The sequence below is a fragment of the Engystomops pustulosus genome, chromosome 11 (assembly GCF_040894005.1).
Source record: "Engystomops pustulosus chromosome 11, aEngPut4.maternal, whole genome shotgun sequence".
Taxonomy (NCBI): Eukaryota; Metazoa; Chordata; class Amphibia; order Anura; family Leptodactylidae; genus Engystomops; species Engystomops pustulosus.
In genome coordinates, this window is record NC_092421.1 from 62,382,704 (window position 1) to 62,405,318 (window position 22,615).

Genomic DNA, 22,615 nt, shown 5'->3' on the forward strand with positions numbered 1-22,615 from the left:
CGATGTGCTGCAGCAGCTGCAGCACATTGCTCCAGCCAGAGACAGACAGCTCACAACTGTCTTTCACCGGGGACTGGTAATCTGGGATGGGGGGGGCACGGTGCCTTGTGCAGCTTGCTGATTTTGCAAGCTGCCTGTCTCTGCCTGACTGGGAGCGATGCTCTGCAGAACCTTATCTTTCACTATGTCCCCGTCTCTGATCCCATGCTGCCTGTCCTCACCTCCTGCCTGTCCCTGACTCCTTCTCTGCCTCACGATTCTGCATCTCATCTTGGCCTCCACCGCAGACAAAGTCACACCTGTGGAGCGACCTGGTGGTTTCCCACCGTAGCAAATCCAACCCGCTTTGCGGCGGGCTCTGGTGAAAGCCGGGTGCCACTTATACTCCGCTCCCAGGTGTTGGCTTACGCCATCGGCCACGGTGTTTCAATGGGTCCCCTACCCCTGAATCCTGACGTCATTTTGTGACGACCGATTCCCTATAACAGTGATGGCGAGCCTTTTAGCGATTGAGTACCCAAAATGAGACCCAAAAAAACACTGGCTTTTCCCAAAGTGCCAACATGGCAATTTAGGCAGTAACAAACTTATTGCTACCAGAATTTTGGAGCTCCAATCCGACCCTGTCCACACCTTTTCACTCTTCGGACAGGACCAACCAGCACAGGATGGGTCACTTTAAAATAGCAGGGCACTACTTGGACTGCCTGAGACTGCAGGAAGATGCCATGGGAGACAACCCGTGTGCCCACAGAGAGGCCTCCGAGTGCCATCTCTGGCACCAGTGCCATAGGTTCGCCACCACTGCCCTATAACTTGCAGTAAAGGTCATTGGATGTTGTACTACAGAATATTTAAGATACATATTTGCCATTAGCTGGCAATCCATCACGCTTCCAACAAAGTCAATTTCAAGATACAGATAAGCAATGCAAATAATCCAGCTAGTGCTGACTCTCTGTGATGCAGCAAGTCATTGAGCGGCTGTAGCAGGAATCACACTAGCTTTTAGTTCTGTAGGTCATCAACAACAGGTGGGGGTCCGATAGCAGATATCCCCACCACAGTACGGACTGACCACTCCAAGCGGATGGAGTCTTCTGCTTCCACCTCTGTACATTGTATAGTCCCAGGACAGAGCTCCGCATACTGGACTGTGTTGAACCCGAACTTTATTAACACACCCACCGTTGGGCACAAATCAGGCCACTCGTTCTACCGTTTTTTGGGACAAGGGTACACGATCTCCCAGCCAGTAGAACTTTTTGGGCTCTACCGGAGGCTGCAGTCCTTACGACTGAGGCTGCATTCACACGTCGGCATTAACGCATACGCTTGGAAATGCAATACAACAGTTGAGAAGAGGTGTGTTGTAAACACAAATATTAACTGGTAATTGTCTGGTGAATTTTGATGTCTGTAAATGCAATTTGTTGATATAATGGGGCTCATTTACTTACCCGGCCGCTGGAGTTCACCGAAAGTGCTTTGTACAATGACAATGCACTGTTTCACTAAGATCGTGCGCCCGATATCCTGCATGTGTGGCTTCCCCGCTCAGGTCTGACAGAGTTCACAATCATTTTAGTGGTGCATCTAAGTGCATGGGCTTGCAACACAATTTGAATGTTTAATCCCTCTTCAGTCCGAATCAGTAGGTTCGTCTTACGGCCCGCCCCCAATTTGTGTCGAGTGTACGCCGAAATCCCTGCGCATGGACATGTTAAATACCTGTCAAAGCCGTGCAATCCCTGAAAACGGCGAACAGTCCGATGAAAGTGCGATGCGCGACCCTTAGTAAATGAGCCCCTATATATATATATATATATATATATAAGGATGTGGATCAAGACTTGTGTTATATTATCACAGTGTGACATTAGAAAGCAAAAGCAAATCCTGGTCTGGCCTCTTTCCAGTTGGCTGATGGCGCAGGCTTGATGTCTTATTGTTTTGCTATTGTTGAGCGCTGTGGAGTGTATGTGGAGTGTGAATGGCATTAGGAATTTCGGGCAGCCATCCAAGCACATTGCATTACTTCATAGAGCTGTTTACATCGCTGGGAGGAGGAAACTATTCTACCCCATGTATCAGAGACGTAATGAGCATCAAGCCTATCATCCATATAAAGTAATAGGCAAACATATAAAATGATTTAGAAGGGTTTTATTTCGGTAGCTCACATTTGGAAAAGGGGCTGGTATATAAAACAACTTCAGCACTTTACCAAGTGCAGGAAAAAGTTATCTGACAATAGGGTCTCTGGATTGGGGTCTCCATTCAACCAAGTTCAAGGCTAGAGGTAGGTACTTGAGGAAATGCATGGGGGCGCAATCCTCAATAAGTAGAAAACAAAGGGCACATTTATCATACACTGGTGCTATCGTGTTTCCCCGAAAGTAAGACAGTGGGGGTAATTTACTAAGGGCCCGATTCGCGTTTTCCCGACGTGTTACCTGAATATTTCCGATTTGCGCCGATTGTACCTGAATTGCCCCGGGATTTTGGCGCACGCGATCGGATTGTGGCGCATCGGCGCCAGCATGCGCGCGACGGAAATCAGGGGGCCTGGCCGAACGAAAACCCGACGTATTCGGAAAAACCGCCGCATTTAGAAACTGAAAAAGTGTCGCTCGGGAAGCGCTTACCTTCACCTGGTCCGAGGTGGTGCATTCCGGCGCGTTGAGATGATTTTCAGCGCAGCAGCGCCACCTGGTGGACGGCGGAGGAACTACCTTCATAAATCCTGGCCGGACCCGAATCCTGTGCAGAGAATGCGCCGCTGGATCGCGAATGGGCCGGGTAAGTAAATCTGCCCCAGTGTCTTACTTCTTTTTACCCTCAAAAGTCCCACTATGTCTTACTTTCTGGGTATGTCTTATATTGGGGAAAAAAATGTCGATATCCCACACATCTCCCATAGGTTTACAGCCCCATACAGTATCCCACACATCTCCCATAGGGTTACAGCCCCATACAGTATCCCACACATCTCCCATAGGGTTACAGCCCCATACAGTATCCCACACATCTCCCATAGGGTTACAGCCCCATACAGTATCCCACACATCTCCCATAGGGTTACAGCCCCATACAGTATCCCACACATCTCCCATAGGGTTACAGCCCCATACTGTATCCCACACATCTCCCATAAGGTTACAGCCACGTACAGTATCCCACACATCTCCCATAGGGTTACAGCCCCATACAGTATCCCACACATCTCCCATAGGGTTACAGCCCTGTACAGTATCCCACACATCTCCCATAGGGTTACAGCCCCATACTGTATCCCACACATCTCCCATAGGGTTACAGCCCCATACAGTATCCCACACATCTCCCATAGGGTTACAGCCCCATACAGTATCCCACACATCTCCCATAGGGTTACAGCCCCATACAGTATCCCACACATCTCCCATAGGGTTACAGCCCCATACAGTATCCCACACATCTCCCATAGGGTTACAGCCCCATACAGTATCCCACACATCTCCCATAGGGTTACAGCCCCATACTGTATCCCACACATCTCCCATAGGGTTACAGCCCTGTACAGTATCCCACACATCTCCCAAAGGGTTACAGCCCCATACAGTATCCCACACATCTCCCATAGGGTTACAGCCCCATACAGTATCCCACACATCTCCCATAGGGTTACAGCCCCATACAGTATCCCACACATCTCCCATAGGGTTACAGCCCTGTACAGTATCCCACACATCTCCCATAGGGTTACAGCCCCATACAGTATCCCACACATCTCCCATAGGGTTACAGCCCCATACAGTATCCCACACATCTCCCATAGGGTTACAGCCCCATACAGTATCCCACACATCTCCCATAGGGTTACAGCCCCATACAGTATCCCACACATCTCCCATAGGGTTACAGCCCTGTACAGTATCCCACACATCTCCCATAAGGTTACAGCCACGTACAGTATCCCACACATCTCCCATAGGGTTACAGCCCCATACAGTATCCCACACATCTCCCATAGGGTTACAGCCCCATACAGTATCCCACACATCTCCCATAGGGTTACAGCCCCATACTGTATCCCACACATCTCCCATAAGGTTACAGCCACGTACAGTATCCCACACATCTCCCATAGGGTTACAGCCCCATACAGTATCCCACACATCTCCCATAGGGTTACAGCCCCATACAGTATCCCACACATCTCCCATAGGGTTACAGCCCCATACAGTATCCCACACATCTCCCATAGGGTTACAGCCCTGTACAGTATCCCACACATCTCCCATAGGGTTACAGCCCCATACAGTATCCCACACATCTTCCATAGGGTTACAGCACCTAGTACCGTAATGGCAATGGGATCAATTCCTCTGCGGTGCTGGGTAGAGGTGTGGCTTCTTCTCCCTCGTGCAGGAGCCACTGGTCCGATCAGAGGCTGCACATGAGGGCACGGAGGCTGCGTGTTTCTGTATGCCCCGGCCCCGCGATCTCCAGCGTCCGCCGGCATCGAGCTCCCGCCCACCCTTTGGCCGGCTCCAACCCGCCCCCCACATACAGTACCTCTGCTTTCCACCCCTCCGCTCCTGGAACCTGCATCATGCTTCCGCCCCCGCCGGCCGACATCAAACTGCCGCCACCAGCCACCAATCCCCCCTCCGTTCCCGGCTCCCCCCTGCTGTCCATGGTCCTGAAGCAGGTACCGTACAATTTGCTACCGGTACGTCTAACTTTCGGGGTACATCTTACATTCGGGTGTCTTACAATCGGGGAAACACGGTAATAACCCCAATGTATGATATTCGGCAGGAGGCAGCGCTGCGCTGGCAGGTCAGTTCTATGGCAAGTATAGTTTGTCATCTGTGTCCTTCCTGCGTGGAGGGGGCGTAAGGTGGGAAATAGGCATAATTACTGGTAAATGTGACCCAATGGAGCACATTTACTTACAGGGTCACCAGAGTTCACTGAAAGTGCATTGTCCATATATAATGCTGCGCGGGGCTATTCAATAAGATTGTGCGCCTGAAATCATGAATGTGCTGCTTCCCTGCTCAGGTCCGACAGACTTCACCATCTTTTTTGTGTTGCACCCATAGAGTGTGCGGCACAATTTTAAAGTTAAATACCGTGCTTGGTCCGAATCAGTTGGACCAACCGACGGCAAGCCCCTAATTCGTGTTGCATTGAAGCAGCGCAGATGCGCCACAAAAGGGTTGCGTGCCCCACAATCCCAGAGCAGACACTCCTTATATACCTGTGCAAGCCGTTTTAGCCCCAAAAACGGTGCCCAGTCCGACAAATGAGCCCCAATGTGTAGAGGAAGGAGCGCTCTACTACTGGCAATTGTTCTGTAATGGGAACAGGACTCCGGTACTAGAGCTCTGCTGCCATCTGCTGGCGACATTGAGAAGTGTTTACTCATGTCCCTTCTAATAGAAAAATAGTGTTCCATAAGGAACCAGTTTCTGGCTGTTTATTGATCTGTTAACCCCTCCATGTCGCAGCATTTTTATTTCATTTGGCTCTCCACCTTTAAAAATCCATAATTTTTTTAATTTTTCCGTGTACAGAGCTGTGCGAGGGCTTATTTTCTGCGTAACAAATTTTACTTCTCAGTCACGTTATTTATTATTCCATGCCGTGTACTGGAAATATTCCAAATGTGGTGCAATTGGAAAAAAAAACCCAGCATGTGCGTCACGTTCTCGTGGGCCCAGTTTTCACTGTGCGCTCCAAATAACACCTCTACTTTATTCTTTGGTTTGGCATGATCGCGGTGATACCAAATTTATACAGGTTTTAATGTGTTTTAATTAGAGATGAGCGAGCACTAAAATGCTCAGGTGCTCGTTATTCGAGACAAACTTTTCTCGATGCTCGAGTGCTCGTCTCGAATAACGAGCCCCATTGAAGTCAATGGGAGACTCGAGCATTTTTCAATGTGTCATTTTATTGAGAAATAATGTCTTCTGATAAGTTCGCAGATGTATTGAAACATCTGCAATGTGTTCTTCACTGAAGAACACATAGCAGATGTTTCCGTACATCTGCTAACTTATCAGAAGACACGCGTGCAGAACGGTGTTCTTTACAATAGTATGTGAAGAACAATATGTGTGAAGAACACATTGCAGATGTTTCCATACATCTGCAATGTGTTCTTAAGACATATTGGGGTTCATTTACTAAGGGCCCAAATCGCGTTTTACCGGCGGGTTACGCAAATTTTTCCGTTTTGCGCCGATTTTCCCTGTATTAGCCTGGGATTTTGGCGCATGCGATCGGATTGTGGCGCATCGGCGCTGGCATGCACGCGATGGAAATCGGGGGGGCGTGGCCAAACGAAAACCCGACGGATTCGGAGAAACCGCCGCATTTAAAAGTACCTAGGAGATGCAGGGCCCCATGGCAGACTTCTGAGTGAGACCCCTTAAACATAATATACATACTTGTACACTCATGACATATTAACACACATGCAGAGCATACACACATCACATTTACACATCCATAGATTTATACACTCATACACACATATGTATATACTTACTGCTTATCATAGGGCCCAGATGCTGCATACTACATGGGTGAAGTACAAATGAGAGACCATTAGTCCTGTAGTTTGTATGTCCCCTCCCCTAATATTTCGGAGTGCCTTGCTCAGGCACTGTGGATGATGTGGTCTGTTAAATACATATTAACCTGTAAAATGTGCAACATAATATGTATATAAAGACGCACATCCTCTATTCTTTAGTGTGCTGGGCGCCCTGACACTGTGGGCTACTACCACTGTAGTTATGCCCCTGGAGGACACTGTGCGAATGATTATTTGTTACTTCTCTCATTAGGCCGCCCACCTTATGCTATTCACTTCTTTCTGGTATTACCACCTGAAAACTATGTAATAAAACCAGGGAATGTGGAATGTGCTGTTATAAGTGTAAAGGTGCATTGACATGACCGTTGGAGCAACATATATCCCCCTGCAATGCGTCCCCCATATAGGGTTCAGTGGGCACTCCAACACTTGGCCGCAAAAATTATAGAGCATGTGGCATTATTATCTATGAAGAGGGCAGAGGACACCCTTCCTCCCAATGGGGGTCCCAACAGGTGGACCACCACCGAGCAGAATGTTACAGTATTTTCCGGACTATAAGGCGCATCGGATTATAAGGCGCACCATCAATAAATGCCTGCTAAAACGTCTAGGTTCATATATAAGGTGCACCAGATTATAAGACGCACCTGATAATAAGGATGAATGACCAGCAGGTGGCAGACCTGTGCACAGTTCAAGGCAGTTGTTATCTGTAAGTATGGATCATATATAAGGTGCACTGGACAATAAGGCGCACCTTTGATTTCTGAGAAAAGGATTTTTTGTGCGCCTTATAGTCCGAAAAATACGGTATCCTTGTTTGTAGGTATGTCGTAATGTTTTATAGAAACATGATGGGATGTGTCTGACCCAGTAATACAGGTATACCTCTTCATAAGACCCATTCATACTACACAGACAATAATGGAGCAATAGATTAAAATATTTATTGAAAGATTTTCCTGAAACGACAAAGATTTTCTATAAATCTATAGCTTAAAACATATACATTGCCATCTCTGTCACAATGAAATTTTCTATAATTTCCACAAAACCCTTTTTAAACCCAAAATAACTTTATTTAAGGCCATAATCAGTAGCATCTACGCTGTCCTTAAAAAATAGGTGGAAAAATCCGGTAGTCACTTCTGGTTCAGTATAGGTGGCCTTCACCCATGCGTCCTGCAGCATAAGCTTCTGCCAGGCGTTGATCCGTGGCAGCTTCTCCAGAAAACTAGAGACATAAATAATAATTTGTTTGTATTAATTTCCGTTGATGTCCCAATGTACACAATATTAATTTCTATAAGAAGCAACAGGAATAGATAGTATAAGTTTATTATAAAATATACATAATTGTTAGAATACCAGAACAGGTTACGTACAAGATAGGTTCCATTGGTTTGTTCTTAAGTTGAATTTGTATGTAAGTTGGAACTGGTATATTTTATAATTGTAGCTCTAGACAATTTTCTTTTTGCCCCAGTGACATTTGGGTTTTCAAAATTTTGTGCTGTCATAGAAACAAGGATTATCAATAAAGCTTCATTACAGACATAGAGAGCTCGATATCTGCTCCATTCATACTTATGACTCCCCCCCCCCCCCCCCCCATTTGAGTGATTGAGTTAGTTTAGTGGATTAGGTGGGTGAGATATTTATTAATGGCCCCATGATGGAGCACATAATTTTTGATGAATTTTGATTAAAGAAAATCTACCATCAAATCCATCATGATAAACCAGGGACAATTACTCATAGATCCAGGCACCGTGACTGTGGTGAGCTACTTATATGTGTTATCCATGGCCGCCTTCCTTCTAAAATCAACTTTTAAAATGATGGTAATGGGTCTGATGGGTGTTTCCAAAGCCCCTCAGTGATGTATTTTCATTTGTTGTTACAATGAGCGGAGAAGGTCTCCTCTAGTTAACTGATTAACTAAAGAACCATCAGGTTGACCCTTTCAACATCTGCATTTTTTTCCATGGCAACAGACTACAACGAAACATTTTGCAGTCTGACATTGCTGTCATATCGCTCTCCATTTATTGCCTGGTTCCTACAACCTATCTAATGTTTATTTATATTATTTATATTACCGTATTTTCCGGACTATAAGGCGCACTTAAAAGCCTTGGATTTCCGTGGAAGCCTTATAGTCCGGTGCGCCCTATGTATGGCGCTGGGCAGCGGACCATACTTACATAGGTCCCCGCTACCGGAGACCGGAGACAGCAGATCTCCAGCGGGAACTGCAGACCACGCGTGGTCTGCAGTTCCCGCTGGAGATCTGCTGTCTCCGGTAGCGGGGACCTATGTAAGTATGGTCCGCTGCCATCCTCCACCTCCCCCTCACCTTCCCCGCGTTCCCCGTCGCGTCTCGGCGTCGCGTCCTGTCGCCGCGTCCCGTCGCGTCCCGTCGGGTCTCCGCTCCGCCCCCGGACCTCCGCCACGCCCCCGGACCCCGCGCCTTATAGTCCGATGCGCCTTATATATGGAATTATTACATATATAAGGCGCATCGGACTAATGCGCCTTATAGTCCGGTGCGCCCTATAGGGCAAAAAATACGGTAGTAAGACGAGGAGAACAGCTACAAGAATTGTTATTATTATTATATTACTTCATGAGTCTTTATGGAATTATTATGACTTTTTCCAGACAATCTCACTGTTTTGTAGTAGAAACATTTAGCTCACAACAAGAACACTGTGGCATAGCAAAACAATATTTTATATCTTACTGTGTGATTTCACATATATGCAAGCGTTCAAACCAGGGCCAGATCATGTAATCAACCATAGACGCGGCTTTTCCACCAAAGTAAGGAGTTTTCCTCTTAGAAAGTGTCTGTAAATACATGTTAAAAATACACAATTGAAGTATTATACCTAGAAGATGAAAATCCAAATCCATGTTGCAGTATAATGCATGAACAATCAGACCCCCCTGGGTTCAAACATCCTTGATGGCTTAAAAAGCAGTAACTAAATAAAAAAGTTAAAAAAGGAAAGAATTTAATGGTCCCCTTTCCATAAGACACATATATAGTTGTAACTATAGTTGTAAAGTGCAAAATATTGCTTAAAAGTGCCTGCATCGTATAGTTTGAAGGTCAGAAGGATCCAGCACTACTAGACCCTCCTCACTCTGTCCTGGAGCTAAGAGAGCTGAGCCTCTGCACCTCCCCTGGCAAATCTTGGGCAAATCCCAAACAGCCCTCAACACCAGTTTCTTTCACTTGAAAAAGGGGTTTTCAGCAACCTCGAAATGTGTTGTCCAAATCAAAACATAAAAACGAAAAATGTGTTGTGACGTTTCTATAATAAAAATCCTAATTTTATTATAATAGCCATACGATTCCTTCCCACTTCTGGTGTGTGCGCCTACCATCCCCATTTGAGTTTGTCACTCTCCCGGTATCCCAAAAAGTGTTTCTGCAGGACCTGGAGTGATGTCATAAGCATGTGACTGATCACATTCTTTATGTATCACTGCAAGGTCCTTCAAACCTCTCATGGGACTGGATAAAAAGAAGTATGTGTCTAGCAGTGCAGAGTGTGTTCCTGTGTGTGTCTAGCAGTGCTGTGTGTTCCTTTGTGTGTCTATATCAGTGCTCAGTGCATTCCTGTGTGTGTTTAGCAGTGCCATGCATGTTCCTTTGTGTGTGTATAGCACCACCGTGTGCTTTCCTGTGTGTATATAGCAGTACCACGTGCATTCCTGTGTGTATAGCAGTGCTATGTGTGTTCCTTTGTGTGTTAAGCAGTGATCAGTGCTTTGCTGCGTGTGTTTAGCAGTGATGTGTGTTTTTTTGTTTGTATAGCAGCACAGCATGCGTTCCTGTGTGTGTTTAGCAGTGATGAGTGCGTTCCTGTGTGTGTTTAGCAGTGATGAGTGCGTTCCTGTGTGTGTTTAGCAGTGATGAGTGTGTTCCTGTGTGTGTTTAGCATTGTTGAGTGCGTTCCTGTGTGTGTTTAGCATTGCTGAGTGTGTTCATGTGTGTGTTTAGCAGTGAGGAGTGCGTTCCTGTGTGTGTTTAGCAGTGCCGAGTGTGTTCCTAAGTGTGTGAAAAATACAGTGAATAAATAAAATCATAAACATGTTAGGTAAATTTGCATTACAAAATGCCTGATCTATCAAGATATTAAAATAATTTTCCCATCCAATGTCCAAATTACTGATTTTCTAATATTATGCCAGTCATAAAAATTTTTACCAAAAATTAATAAAAAGGTCAGGCAGTTTCCAAAATGGTATCAATGAAAATGTCAGCCCGTCCCGCAAAAATTAGTCATACACTGAAATATGAAAAAAGATGCTGCGAAAAAATGGCAGCATAAAGATACACTTATTTTTTGGGAAGTTTAATACATCTGATGGTTTAAAAACAAAATAAACAAGATAAATCTAGTGTCTCCATGGTCATGCTGATCTTAACAATAAAGGAGCATAGTGAAATCAGTAAAAGCAAAGTCCTCTACAAAACTGTGTTTTTATCAATTCCACCACACTTAGCATTTTTTCTAGTTTCCCAGTACTTAGCACAGAATAATAAATGGTTCCACTCAAAAGTACAATTTGTCCCACTGAAAACAAGTCCTCATATGGCTCTGTAAATGGAATAATGTGAAAATGTGAAAAAAAAATCAAAACATAAAAGCTAAAAACGTCACTATTATACATGTCTTACCTCTTCAATTACTTTGAATTTCTCAAAACACCTTGCCTTCAACTCAGTGAGATCTTGATTTTTCTTCCTCGCTTGCAGAATTTCCGAAAATACGGCTGTAACCTGCAGTAAAATATCCACTGATATTATTCTATAGAAACGCATAAGAACAGTCCCACTATATACAAAAAGTCACATCCTTGGACTTCAAGTTATGCAACCTTACTGATAATACTGACAATAAAAGTCAACTATCCTAAAAACTACCATAAATTGCACTGCACTGGTTGACCACTTATTTCATTTCTATGCATAGGTACTGTATATACTTGTGTATAAGCCAAGTATTTTAGCACAAAAATGTGCTGAAAACCCAACCATCTTATACACGAGTGTATAAAAAACTAAATTTACATACTCATCTTCCGATGCTCCGTGCAGCTCCTCTTCAAGTGTAACAGGGCAGAAAGAGACGCATCAATGCGCTCTGACTATGGCGCACACCATGACATCAGTAGTGGTGACACCGTGTGCACCGCGGGCAGAGAGCATGGACACGACTCTTCCCAATCTGTTTCACGTGAAGAGGAGAAGGAAGAGGAGCTAGGTCATGTATCAGAAGCTGAGTATGTAAGTTTTTTTTTTTTTTAATACACCAAAGGTCTGCTGCAGGGTATTTTATTACTGGGGGAGGCTGCTGGGCATTTTATTGCTGGGGAAGGCTGCTGGGCATTACAATGCTGGGGAAGGCTGCTGGGTATTACATTACTGGGGGTGGCTGCTGGGCATTACATTAATGAGAGAGACTGCTGGGCATTACATTACAGGGGGAGGGATGAATGGCATTTTATTAGTGGGGGAGGCTGCTGGGCATTTTATTACTGGGGGAGGCTGCTGGGCATTACAATGCTGGGGAAGGCTGCTGGGCATTACAATGCTGGGGAAGGCTGCTGGGTATTACATTACTGGGGGAGGCTGCTGGGCATTACATTAATGAGAGAGACTGCTGGGCATTACATTACAGGGGGAGGGATGAATGGCATTTTATTACTGGGGGAGGCTGCTGGGCATTTCATTACCGGGGAAGCTGCTGGCGATTACATTACTCAGGGAGGCTGCTGGGTGTTACATTACTGGGGGAGGCTGCTGGGTATTACATTACCATGGAGGCTGCTGGGCATTACATTAATGAGAGAGACTGCTGGGCATTACATTACAGGGGGAGGGATGAATGGCATTTTATTACTGGGGGAGGCTGCTGGGCATTTTATTACTGGGGGAGGCTGCTGGGCATTACAATGCTGGGGAAGGCTGCTGGGTATTACATTACTGGGGGAGGCTGCCGGGCATTACATTAATGAGAGAGACTGCTGGGCATTACACTACAGGGGGAGGGATGAATGGCATTTTATTACTGGGGGAGGCTGCTGGCTATTACATTACTTGGGGAGGCTGCTGGGTGTTACATTACTGGGGGAGGCTGCTGGGTGTTACATTACTGGGGGAGGCTGCTGGGCATTACATTACCGGGGAGGCTGCTGGGTATTACATTACCGGGGAGGCTGCTGGGCATTACATTACCGGGGAGGCAGCTGGACATTACATTACAGGGGGAGGTTGTGACCAAAGCATTTACCACCCTAGGCTTATACTCGAGTCAATACATTTTCCCACTTATTTGTGGTTTACTTATACTCGAGTAAATATACGGTAATCAATACCAAATCTGAGGGGCTCAAATAACCAACACCCCAAAATTAGTTGCACAACCTGTGGGTCTGCATAGTATATGATGTCAGAGGCAGTCAGCTACATCTGTTGTACAGTGGTCCCGACAAGCTATTGCTGGGAGTCCCTGTTTTCTTGAATGTTCCTTATCCCATGTACAGTATGGCATCTACAGGGAGTACAGACCCATCTTCCTCACGTACATTTTTCACAATGCAGAACAGGCATCTTCTGGAGAAGAACTAAAGGGGTGCCAGGTGTCAGATGCCCACCAGTCTGAAACTGATGGTCGGTCCTAATATTAATATTAAAGACTTGGCTATATCAATATTTGAAACTTGTAACTACAAAATAGTTGCCCCTTTCCAGCTCCCATGTCACCGGAGCCCAGACATAAGTTTTGGGTGGTCATGGGACCTGTGTGAGCCAATGAATGGTTTTCTTGGGCAAGGAGATAACAAATGGAGTCCCAGTACACTAGACAAAACCCTAACATCTCAAGTGTGCCCAATACAATTTCATATATTTTTGATCTCCAGATCTACAGTCAAAGTCCCCCGAGTACTTACCTGAGAGAAATGTACCAGAAGAATCTTCTCTTGTGCTCTCTCATAGGGGTCAGTGGGGCTAAGCTTTTTCCCAGGATAGGCTTCATCCAGGTAATCACAAACAATTGGAGATTCATAGATAATTTTACCATCAGAGGTTTCCAGAGATGGCACCAACCCAAAAGGACTTTTCTCAAAAAACCACTCCGGCTTACTCTTTAGGTTGATGTTGATGACTTCATGTCTGCACAGATCAAGATGACTGGTTAGGGAAGAGAAATCATGTTTCTAGACATATAAGTGACAGTCACATTGTAGGCACAGATAAAGAATGTATTGAGAATCCAAAACTCACAAAAACTTTGTCTATGTGTGTCACTTATTGTGACTGTGGCATAGTTTTCTCAGTTTTATTGGTGTTGGTTACACATGAGTATATACAGTGAGGGTCATTTACTAAGGGCCCGATTTTCGTTTTCCCGACGTGTTACCCGAATATTTCCGATTTGCGCCGATTGTACCTGAATTGCCCCGGGATTGTGGCGCACGCGATCGGATTGTGGCGCATCGGCGCCGGCTTGCGCGCGACGGAAATCGTGGGGCGTGGCCGAACGAAAATCCGACGTATTCGGAAAAACCGCCGCATTTAAAAACCGAAAAAGTGTCGCTTGGGAAGCGCTTACCTTCACCTGGTCCGAGGTGGTGCATTCCGGCGCGTTGAGATGATTTTCAGCGCAGCAGCGCCACCTGGTGGACGGCGGAGGAACTACCTTCATAGATCCCGGCCGGACCCGAATCCTGTGCAGAGAACGCGCCGCTGGATCGCGAATGGGCCGGGTAAGTAATTCTGCCCCAGTATGTTCTAAACAGTCAATTACTTGGTACAACAGCAGCTGAAAAGGACTGCTGAAATTGGTGGATGGTAGACCTAATTTTAGTGACCAGAGCCAGACAGCTGCTAATAAAGCAAATAAAATTATGGGATGTATCAAGAGAGGAATAGATTCTCATGATAAAGACATAGTTTTGCCCTTATATAAATCCCTGGTCAGACCACACATGGAATATTGTGTACAGTTTTGGGCACCAGTGTATAAAAAGGATATAGTAGAGCTGGAACGGGTGCAGAGAAGAGCAACCAGGATTATTAGGAGAACGGGGGAATTAGAATACTGAGGGGGGACCTCATTAAAATGTACAAATACCTGAATCTCTCCAAAGATCTTTCTATGCCTAGGCCTGTGACCAGGTGGTTCTATCTTCGCCATAGACGGGGGGAATCCTCTACACCTAGAGGAGAGGCAGACCTGCTAATGACAGGGGGCATTCTCCACCCCAAGAACAGAGGCAGTCCTACCATCTCCATAGACAGGGGGCATCCTCTACACCTGGAGAAAAGGCGCTTCTACGATCACCATAGACAGGGGTCATCCTCTACACCTAGAAGAGAGGCTCTACTATTACCATAGACAGGGAACATCCTCTACACCATAAGGGAGGCAGTTCTACCATCACCATAGACAGGGGACATCCTCTTCACCTAGAAGAGAGGCTCTACTATTACCATAGACAGGGGGCATCCTCTACACCTAGAGGAGAGGAGGTTCTACCATCACCATAGACAGGGGGCATCCTCTACACCGAGAGGAGAGGAGGTTCTACCATCACCATAGACAGGGGACATCCTCTACACCATAAGGGAGGCAGTTAATCACCATAGACAGGGGACATCCTCTACACCTAGAGGAGAGGTGGTTCTACCATCACTATAGACAGGAGGCATCCTCTACACCTAGAGGAGAGGTGGTTCTACCATTACCATAGAGAGGGGGCATCCTCTACACCTAGAGGAGAGGTGGTTCTACCATCACCATAGACAGGGGGCATCCTCTACACCTAGAGGAGAGGTGGTTCTACCATCACCATAGACAGGGGGCATCCTCTACACCTAGAGAAGAGGAGGCTCTACTATTACCATAGACAGGGGGCATCCTCTACACCTAGAGGAGAGGTGGTTCTACCATCACCATAGACAGGGGGCATCCTCTACTCCAAGAGGAGAGGTGGCTCTACTATTACCATAGACAGGGGGCATCCTCTACACCTAGAGGAGAGGCAGTTCTACCATCACCATAGACAGGGGCATCCTCTACACCTAGAGGAGGTTCTACCATCACCATGGATAGGGGCATCCTCTACACCTAGAGGAGAGGAGGTTCTACCATCACCATGGACAGGGGCATCTTCTACACCTAGAGAAGAGATGGTTTACCATCACCATAGATAGGGGCATCCTCTACACATAGAGGAGAGGCAGTTCTATCATCACCATAGACAGGGGGCATCCTCTACACCTAGAGGAGAGACGGTTCTACCATCACCATAGAGAGGAGGCATCCTCTACTCCTAGAGGAGAGGTGGTTCTACCATCACCATAGACAGGGGACATCCTCTACACCTAGAGGAGAGGCGGTTCTACCATCACCATAGACAGGGGGAATCCTCTACTCCTAGAGGAGAGGCGGTTCTACCATCACCATAGACAGGGGGCATCCTCTACACCTAGAGGAGAGGTGGTTCTACCATCACCATAGACAGGGGGCATCCTCTACACCTAGAGGAGAGGTGGTTCTACCATTACCATAGAGAGGGGGCATCCTCTACACCTAGAGAAGAGGTGGTTCTACCATCACCATAGACAGGGGGCATCCTCTACACCTAGAGAAGAGGAGGCTCTACTATTACCATAGACAGGGGGCATCCTCTACACCTAGAGAAGAGGCGGTTCTACCATCACCATAGACAGGGGGCATCCTCTACTCCAAGAGAAGAGGTGGCTCTACTATTACCATAGACAGGGGGCATCCTCTACACCTAGAGGAGAGGCGGTTCTACCATCACCATAGACAGGGGCATCCTCTACACCTAGAGGAGGTTCTACCATCACCATGGATAGGGGCATCCTCTACACCTAGAGGAGAGGAGGTTCTACCATCACCATGGACAGGGGCATCCTCTACACCTAGAGAAGAGATGGTTTACCATCACCATAGATAGGAGCATCCTCTACACCTAGTGGAGAGGCAGTTCTATCATCACCATAGACAGGGGGCATCCTCTACACCTAGAGGAGAGACGGTTCTACCATCACCATAGAGAGGAGGCATCCTCTACTCCTAGAGGAGAGGTGGTTCTACCATCACCATGGAAAGTGGGCATCCTCTACACCTAGAGGAGAGGCAGTTCTATCATCCCCTTAGACAGGGGGCATGCTCTACACCTAGCGGAGAGGTGGTTCTACCATCACCATAGACAGGGGACATCCTCTACACCTAGAGGAGAGGCGGTTCTACTATCACCATAGTTAGGGGGAATCCTCTACTCCTAGAAGAGAGGCGGTTCTACCATCACCATAGACAGGGGGCATCCTCTACACCTAGAGGAGAGGAGGTTCTACCATCACCATAGACAGGGATTCTTTACTGTAAGAGCAGTGAGACTATGGAACTCTCTGCCATAGGAGGTTGTTATGGCACATGTCTTTGCACATTTTCAAGAGAAGCCTGGATGCCCTTTTTTTAATTCTTATAGGTTGGACTTCATGGACTTAATGAATTATGTCTTTGCTTGTACACAATAGGACCATTTATTTATGTATTACATTTTTCTGTAAATTTCTGGTCTCTTATTTATTGTACACTGAAATTACAGGATAATGAAAAAGCTTATTTTAGATATAAAAACTAATGCAGACTTGTAAAACCTTCATAAAATTAGGAGCCTACTTGATTCCTTTGGCAAGCAAGACAAGTAATGCTCTTTGGACATAGGGGCAGAATCTCATGCCGTAAAGCCAAATGACCCCTTCTGGTACCGGTCCTGGAGGTGCGCTACCTAAAACCAAAAAAGTTTATTAGAGCCTATGGAGTAATTGACCTTGGGTCGAGAAAAGACCAAAAATGTGCCCATCTGACTCTCTCAAATGAGTCTGCAAATAGGATTTGTATAGGATTATATAATATATTCGCACCTAAGCCAGCAGACATATCACATCACAGAGGGGGGTCCCAAGCAGGGACTCTTCTTCTATTACATATATATGCCCTCACACCTGGAGCGGAACTGGCCCCTGCTGATGTACCATTTGCGGCAGTTGACCACTGAATACATGGCATGTCACCTGACAACACTGAACCGATCCAGGTTTGGATGTCTTTTACACAAGTACATTTGTAAAAGATTGCAAGAGGTTGGAATTGGTCCAGAGCTTTCTGTGACAATGGTTAATAATCAGACATTGTGTCATTTATTGATAGATATTGCCCTTTCTCTTTAACATGTTGAAATACTTAAGTGATCAGTGCCAAGAGACAAATCCAGACTTTACAACATATGACCAAAACTACATAACTTTACAGCCATCCACTACAACAATAATCTATATAGTATATCTATATAGTGAGGGGCACGTTGGTATGGATGACAGTGACCACCCAACTCGGAACAGACTTTACACGAGCCTCAAGAACTACGCAAAATCATAATTTCTATAGCAGATGGAGCATCATCACATGAGATGGTTGCAGTATATATAAGAGGGATATGACCCATTTTGAACCATCAAGCAAACCCGTTGACCCTATAAAACCCATGAAAAAATAAATGCTCAGTTTTTGTTCACACTTACCTTTGGCCAAGCTTCTCTGTGATCCGCTCATGGCTGCAGAGTGTCAGTCCCTGGAGATTCCTGTATAACAGGTAGAATATGTGTATCAGCTCTTTGTATACTGTATGTGTGTCCTGTGTATAAGAGCCGCTCGCCCTGCAGTCTATATCTGAGTCTGGAGCAGATCCCTCCCCTAGTAGCTAATGATCACCCAGAAGCAGAGGGAGGTCGGCCCCATCTCTCCTCTTATATGTAATGTTCTACCTGAATTGTAAATTGCTTATATAAGCAGCAACCACTGACAAAACTGGGGGATTTATCATATATTTTGCCAAATTAGAAGAAAGTTTTTTTAACATATATATCACTTAACGTTGCAGTTACATAGCGTTGTGCACATAAGGAGTGACACCATTTCTGACTATTATGTGACTTTTATTCTGTATTTGTAGCAGTGTTAAATGGTAACAGAAGATTCCATGCAGGTCTGTTACATATAGCATTTGATTGTTGGTGCTAAATAATGTCTTCATTTGCACAATTGGTCTAACTGGCTGTGGGTAGGTCAAAGTTCAAAGGATGCAATGTGGATCTTAAAGAACATTTACTATCAGTTCACTGATCAGCGTCCTAATTACACGGTTCAGATACAGTGATCGGGGCAAGATGGCTGCTGTTCCTGACGGCCATCCATTCTGCCCCATGGACCAGAGGGGTTTTGTCGCCCCCCCCCCCCCCCCCAGTTCATGATAAGACCAGTCAATAGCATCGATTTTACTTACAACATCAGTAATACCAATCACCATGTTTGTAGACACGGTGAACGGGCAAGGTGGCGGCTGTTCTTGACAGCCACTAATTTTGCCTTGCGGTCCAGAGGGGTTTTGCCGCCCCCTCTGTTCATGTTCGCCGCTATTAGCTGGTCGATCTGGAAAAGCCAATAGCAGCAATATTTGTGACAATGGGCATCGCTCGGGTGAATAAGAGCAACACTCGCCGATAATTGTTTCTGTCTAGGACAGCACCAATCATCAGTGGTAGGGGCCATGTCTGGTGGCATCATGCCATCTCCCAGAGAGCTCCGATTGACCGATCTGTTCCCCCACTGCTGGATAAGGGTTGCCGTTTGTATGTGGATAACTTTTATCCCAGCGTTCCCATTCCTGACACCGTACAGCACCCTATGGAAAACAAAGATATGCTACAAAAATGGTTGGCCGTGTACATTGTACAGATGATGTGGTACAACTCTTACGAGCTGTTCCAATGTGCATGTCCTGCCATATCATTTCTCCATTTTCAAGAGGCAGATATTAGGGAACTAATATTTGGAAAAGAAGGACAGGGCCCCAGTACCTCTGGTTTAGATGTCCCCTTGTTTTGTCAGGACAGCATTTTCCCGGTAAATTCTGCTGCTTCTAAAGGAAGGACTCAGAAAAGAGTCTGTTCCAAAAGAGCAGTTAGGATTGACACTATGGGGGTCACTTACTAAGGGCCCGAATCGGTCTTTTTTGTCGGGTTTTTTGCGCACACGATCGGATTGTGGCGCATCGGCGACGGAAATCGGGGGCGTGGCCGTCGGAAAACCCGACGGATTCGGAAAAACCGTGGTATTTAAAAAGAAAGTGACAACATTTTAGTTGGTCCCCTGGTATATTCCGCCTCCTTTTACGCAACACATTCACAATTCACGTGCAACCTTGGTTGTGAATTCATTTCGGTAAAAGGAATTATTGTAACAACTGTTAGGTCAAATTGATCACTATATATTTAGATTACACTAGATTATTTAGGTTTTCTTTTTCCCCTCCAAGCCTGTGGATTTCTTAGCAGATCCTTCATAATTATCCAATTAGCCACATAACGTGCGCCACATAATGGGCACTGAACTTTCCAGAAATAATTGCAATTTCCATCTTGGACTCCATTGCACATCATATTTGGAAACCACCTGTATGTTCAAAATGTTCATTTCACCACATGTATTACAATACACCACATATTATACCTTGCTAAATTCTCCAAGGGGTGTGCATTCAACAATTAGGGTCACTTTTCGGGTTCCCCTCTGTTTTGGTACCACTAGGGCTCTCCAAATTTGGCTTCTTAAAGACACACATCCCACTTCCCCCCTACTGTGTGCCCATACAACATTTTATATGCACATGTGGGGTACTTCTACACTCGGGAGAAATAGTTTTACACATTTTTGGGGGTTATTTCATCTTTTATTCCTTGTGGCTTACAAAAACTAGGGGTAAACATGACCTTTATAGGAAATTTTTCACCTTTTCATTTTTAGGGCCTAATTGGATCATTCACCTGTAGGATCAATTACATATAACTAGAGATGAGCGAACACTAAAATGCTCGGGTACTCGTTATTCGAGACGAACTTTTCCCGATGCTCGAGTGCTCGTCTCGAATAACGAACCCCATTGAAGTCAATGGGAGACTCGAGCATTTTTCAAGGGGACCAAGGCTCTGCACAGGGAAGCTTGGCCAAACACCTGGGAACCTCAGAAAAGGATGGAAACACCACGGAAATGGACAGGAAACAGCAGGGGCAGCATGCATGGATGCCTCTGAGGCTGCTTAATCGCACCATTATGCCGAAATTATGGGCAACAGCATGGCCATGACAGAGTGACAGAATGAAGCTAGATAGCATGTAAAACATCCAATAATTGACCCTGACACTATAGGGGACGGCATGCAGAGGCAGAGGCAGCGGCAGCAGGCTAGAGAGTGGCATGGCGACATACCCTAATTGGACTCAGGCTTCAAACCAATGGGTGTCAGAGAGGAACCAAAGGAGGTGAGCAAGAAGCGCTCAAATAATATCGGTACATGATAAAAGTTTGCCAGTATATTTTGTGGATTACACAGCAGGGTGGCGACAAAGTTAACATGGAAGCCATGAAAACAACCCAAAATTCTGCCTGACACAGCTCGTTTGATAAGGGGACCATGTATGCTTACAGTTCATGCCAGTCGCTGCACTGGCTGCCAGTCTCCTTTCGAATACAGTTTAAAATAATAATAACCCTCATCCATAAAGCTCTGTATAATGCTGCACCCCCCTACCTCTCCTCTCTTATCTCAGTCTATCGCCCAACCCGTGCTCTTAGATCCGCCAGTGATCTTAGATTAACCTCTACCCTAGTGCGGACCTCCCACTCGCGTCTCCAAGACTTCTCTAGAGCTGCACCAATTCTATGGAATGCTCTGCCCTGGACTATCAGACTAATACCTAACCTCCAAAGTTTCAAACGTGCTCTTAAAACCCATTTCTTTAGGCAAGCCTATAACACTCATTAACTGCATGAAGTTTTAACTCTTCTACTAACCCGTCCTGTGTCGTCCTCCCATCTGTTATCCAGCAACCAACAGGCACCAGACTTCTCTGCAGTCCCATTCACCCTGGACCTGGTATATAAGATGACGGCTGAGTGGTTCAAGCGACAGCAATTCCATTTATTATATTTTGTTCTATTCCCTAAGAAGAATGGCTTGACCGTTAAATATTCTTTTACCTCGTGTTACCCCATCATCTTCATAAACCGTAAGCTCTGGCGAGCAGGGACCTCACTCCTGTTGTTCCATACAAATGTTGTGCTCTGTTACAATACATTTGTATTTGTTTCCTATGATTTGTAAAGCGCTACGGAATATGATGGCGCTATATAAATAAAGATTATTATTATTATTATTATGGAGGCAGTGAACTAGTAGTAGATTAAAGGTGCTGCAACTATGTTAGTTGGATCTTGGGATGGAGCTGGCGCTCTGCAGCCAGGCGAGCTTTTGCCAATCCAAGCCCCTGTCTCTAGGCTACTCCCCAAACAGCACTTCTAAGAACCTTTTGTATAAGATCAAGTGTAGTAGCGTTCTTATAAGTTTAGGATATGGCGGGTGAGGGGAATGTAAACAGATGCGCAAGAAGCGCTGAAATAATATCCCTAAATGGTAAAAGTTTGCAAGTATATTTTGTGGATTACACAGCAGGGTGGCGACAAAGTTAACAACTTTGATGTGGAATGCCCTGTAATAGCTCTTGGGCGGTGTGCCTTTTATCGCCTAGGCTCAGCAGTTTCAGCACCGCCTGCTGTCGCTTAGCGACGGCACTGCTGCTGTGCCTAGAGCTACCGACTGATGGCGCCATGCCCACGGATGGTAATTCGGAGGAGGAGGAGGTGGAGGAGGGGTGGGAGGAGGTATAGTAGGCCTTTGAGACCTGGACCGAGGTAGGCCCCGCAATTCTCTGCGTCGGCAGTATATGACCAGCCCCAGGGTCAGACTCGGTCCCAGCCTGCACCAAGTTAAGTGTAGTAGCGTTCTTATAAGTTTGGGATATGGCGGGTGAGGGGAATGTAAACAGATGCGCAAGAAGCGCA

General features: G+C 45.8%; 1 protein-coding gene across 1 annotated transcript; it reads right to left on the minus strand.

Moving 5' to 3' along the window:
* Window positions 1-7,533: 7,533 nt before the first annotated feature.
* LOC140106627 (glutathione S-transferase omega-1-like) lies at window positions 7,534-18,483 on the minus strand. Its single transcript, XM_072131159.1, has 6 exons — window positions 18,240-18,483; window positions 17,338-17,446; window positions 13,574-13,796; window positions 11,298-11,399; window positions 9,348-9,454; window positions 7,534-7,835 (listed from the first exon to the last, which is right to left on the minus strand). Exons 1-6 carry the CDS (start codon window positions 18,268-18,270, stop codon window positions 7,679-7,681), a joined length of 729 nt encoding a protein of 242 aa, XP_071987260.1. The 5' UTR covers window positions 18,271-18,483; the 3' UTR covers window positions 7,534-7,678.
* Between the last annotated feature and the right edge of the window lie 4,132 nt (window positions 18,484-22,615).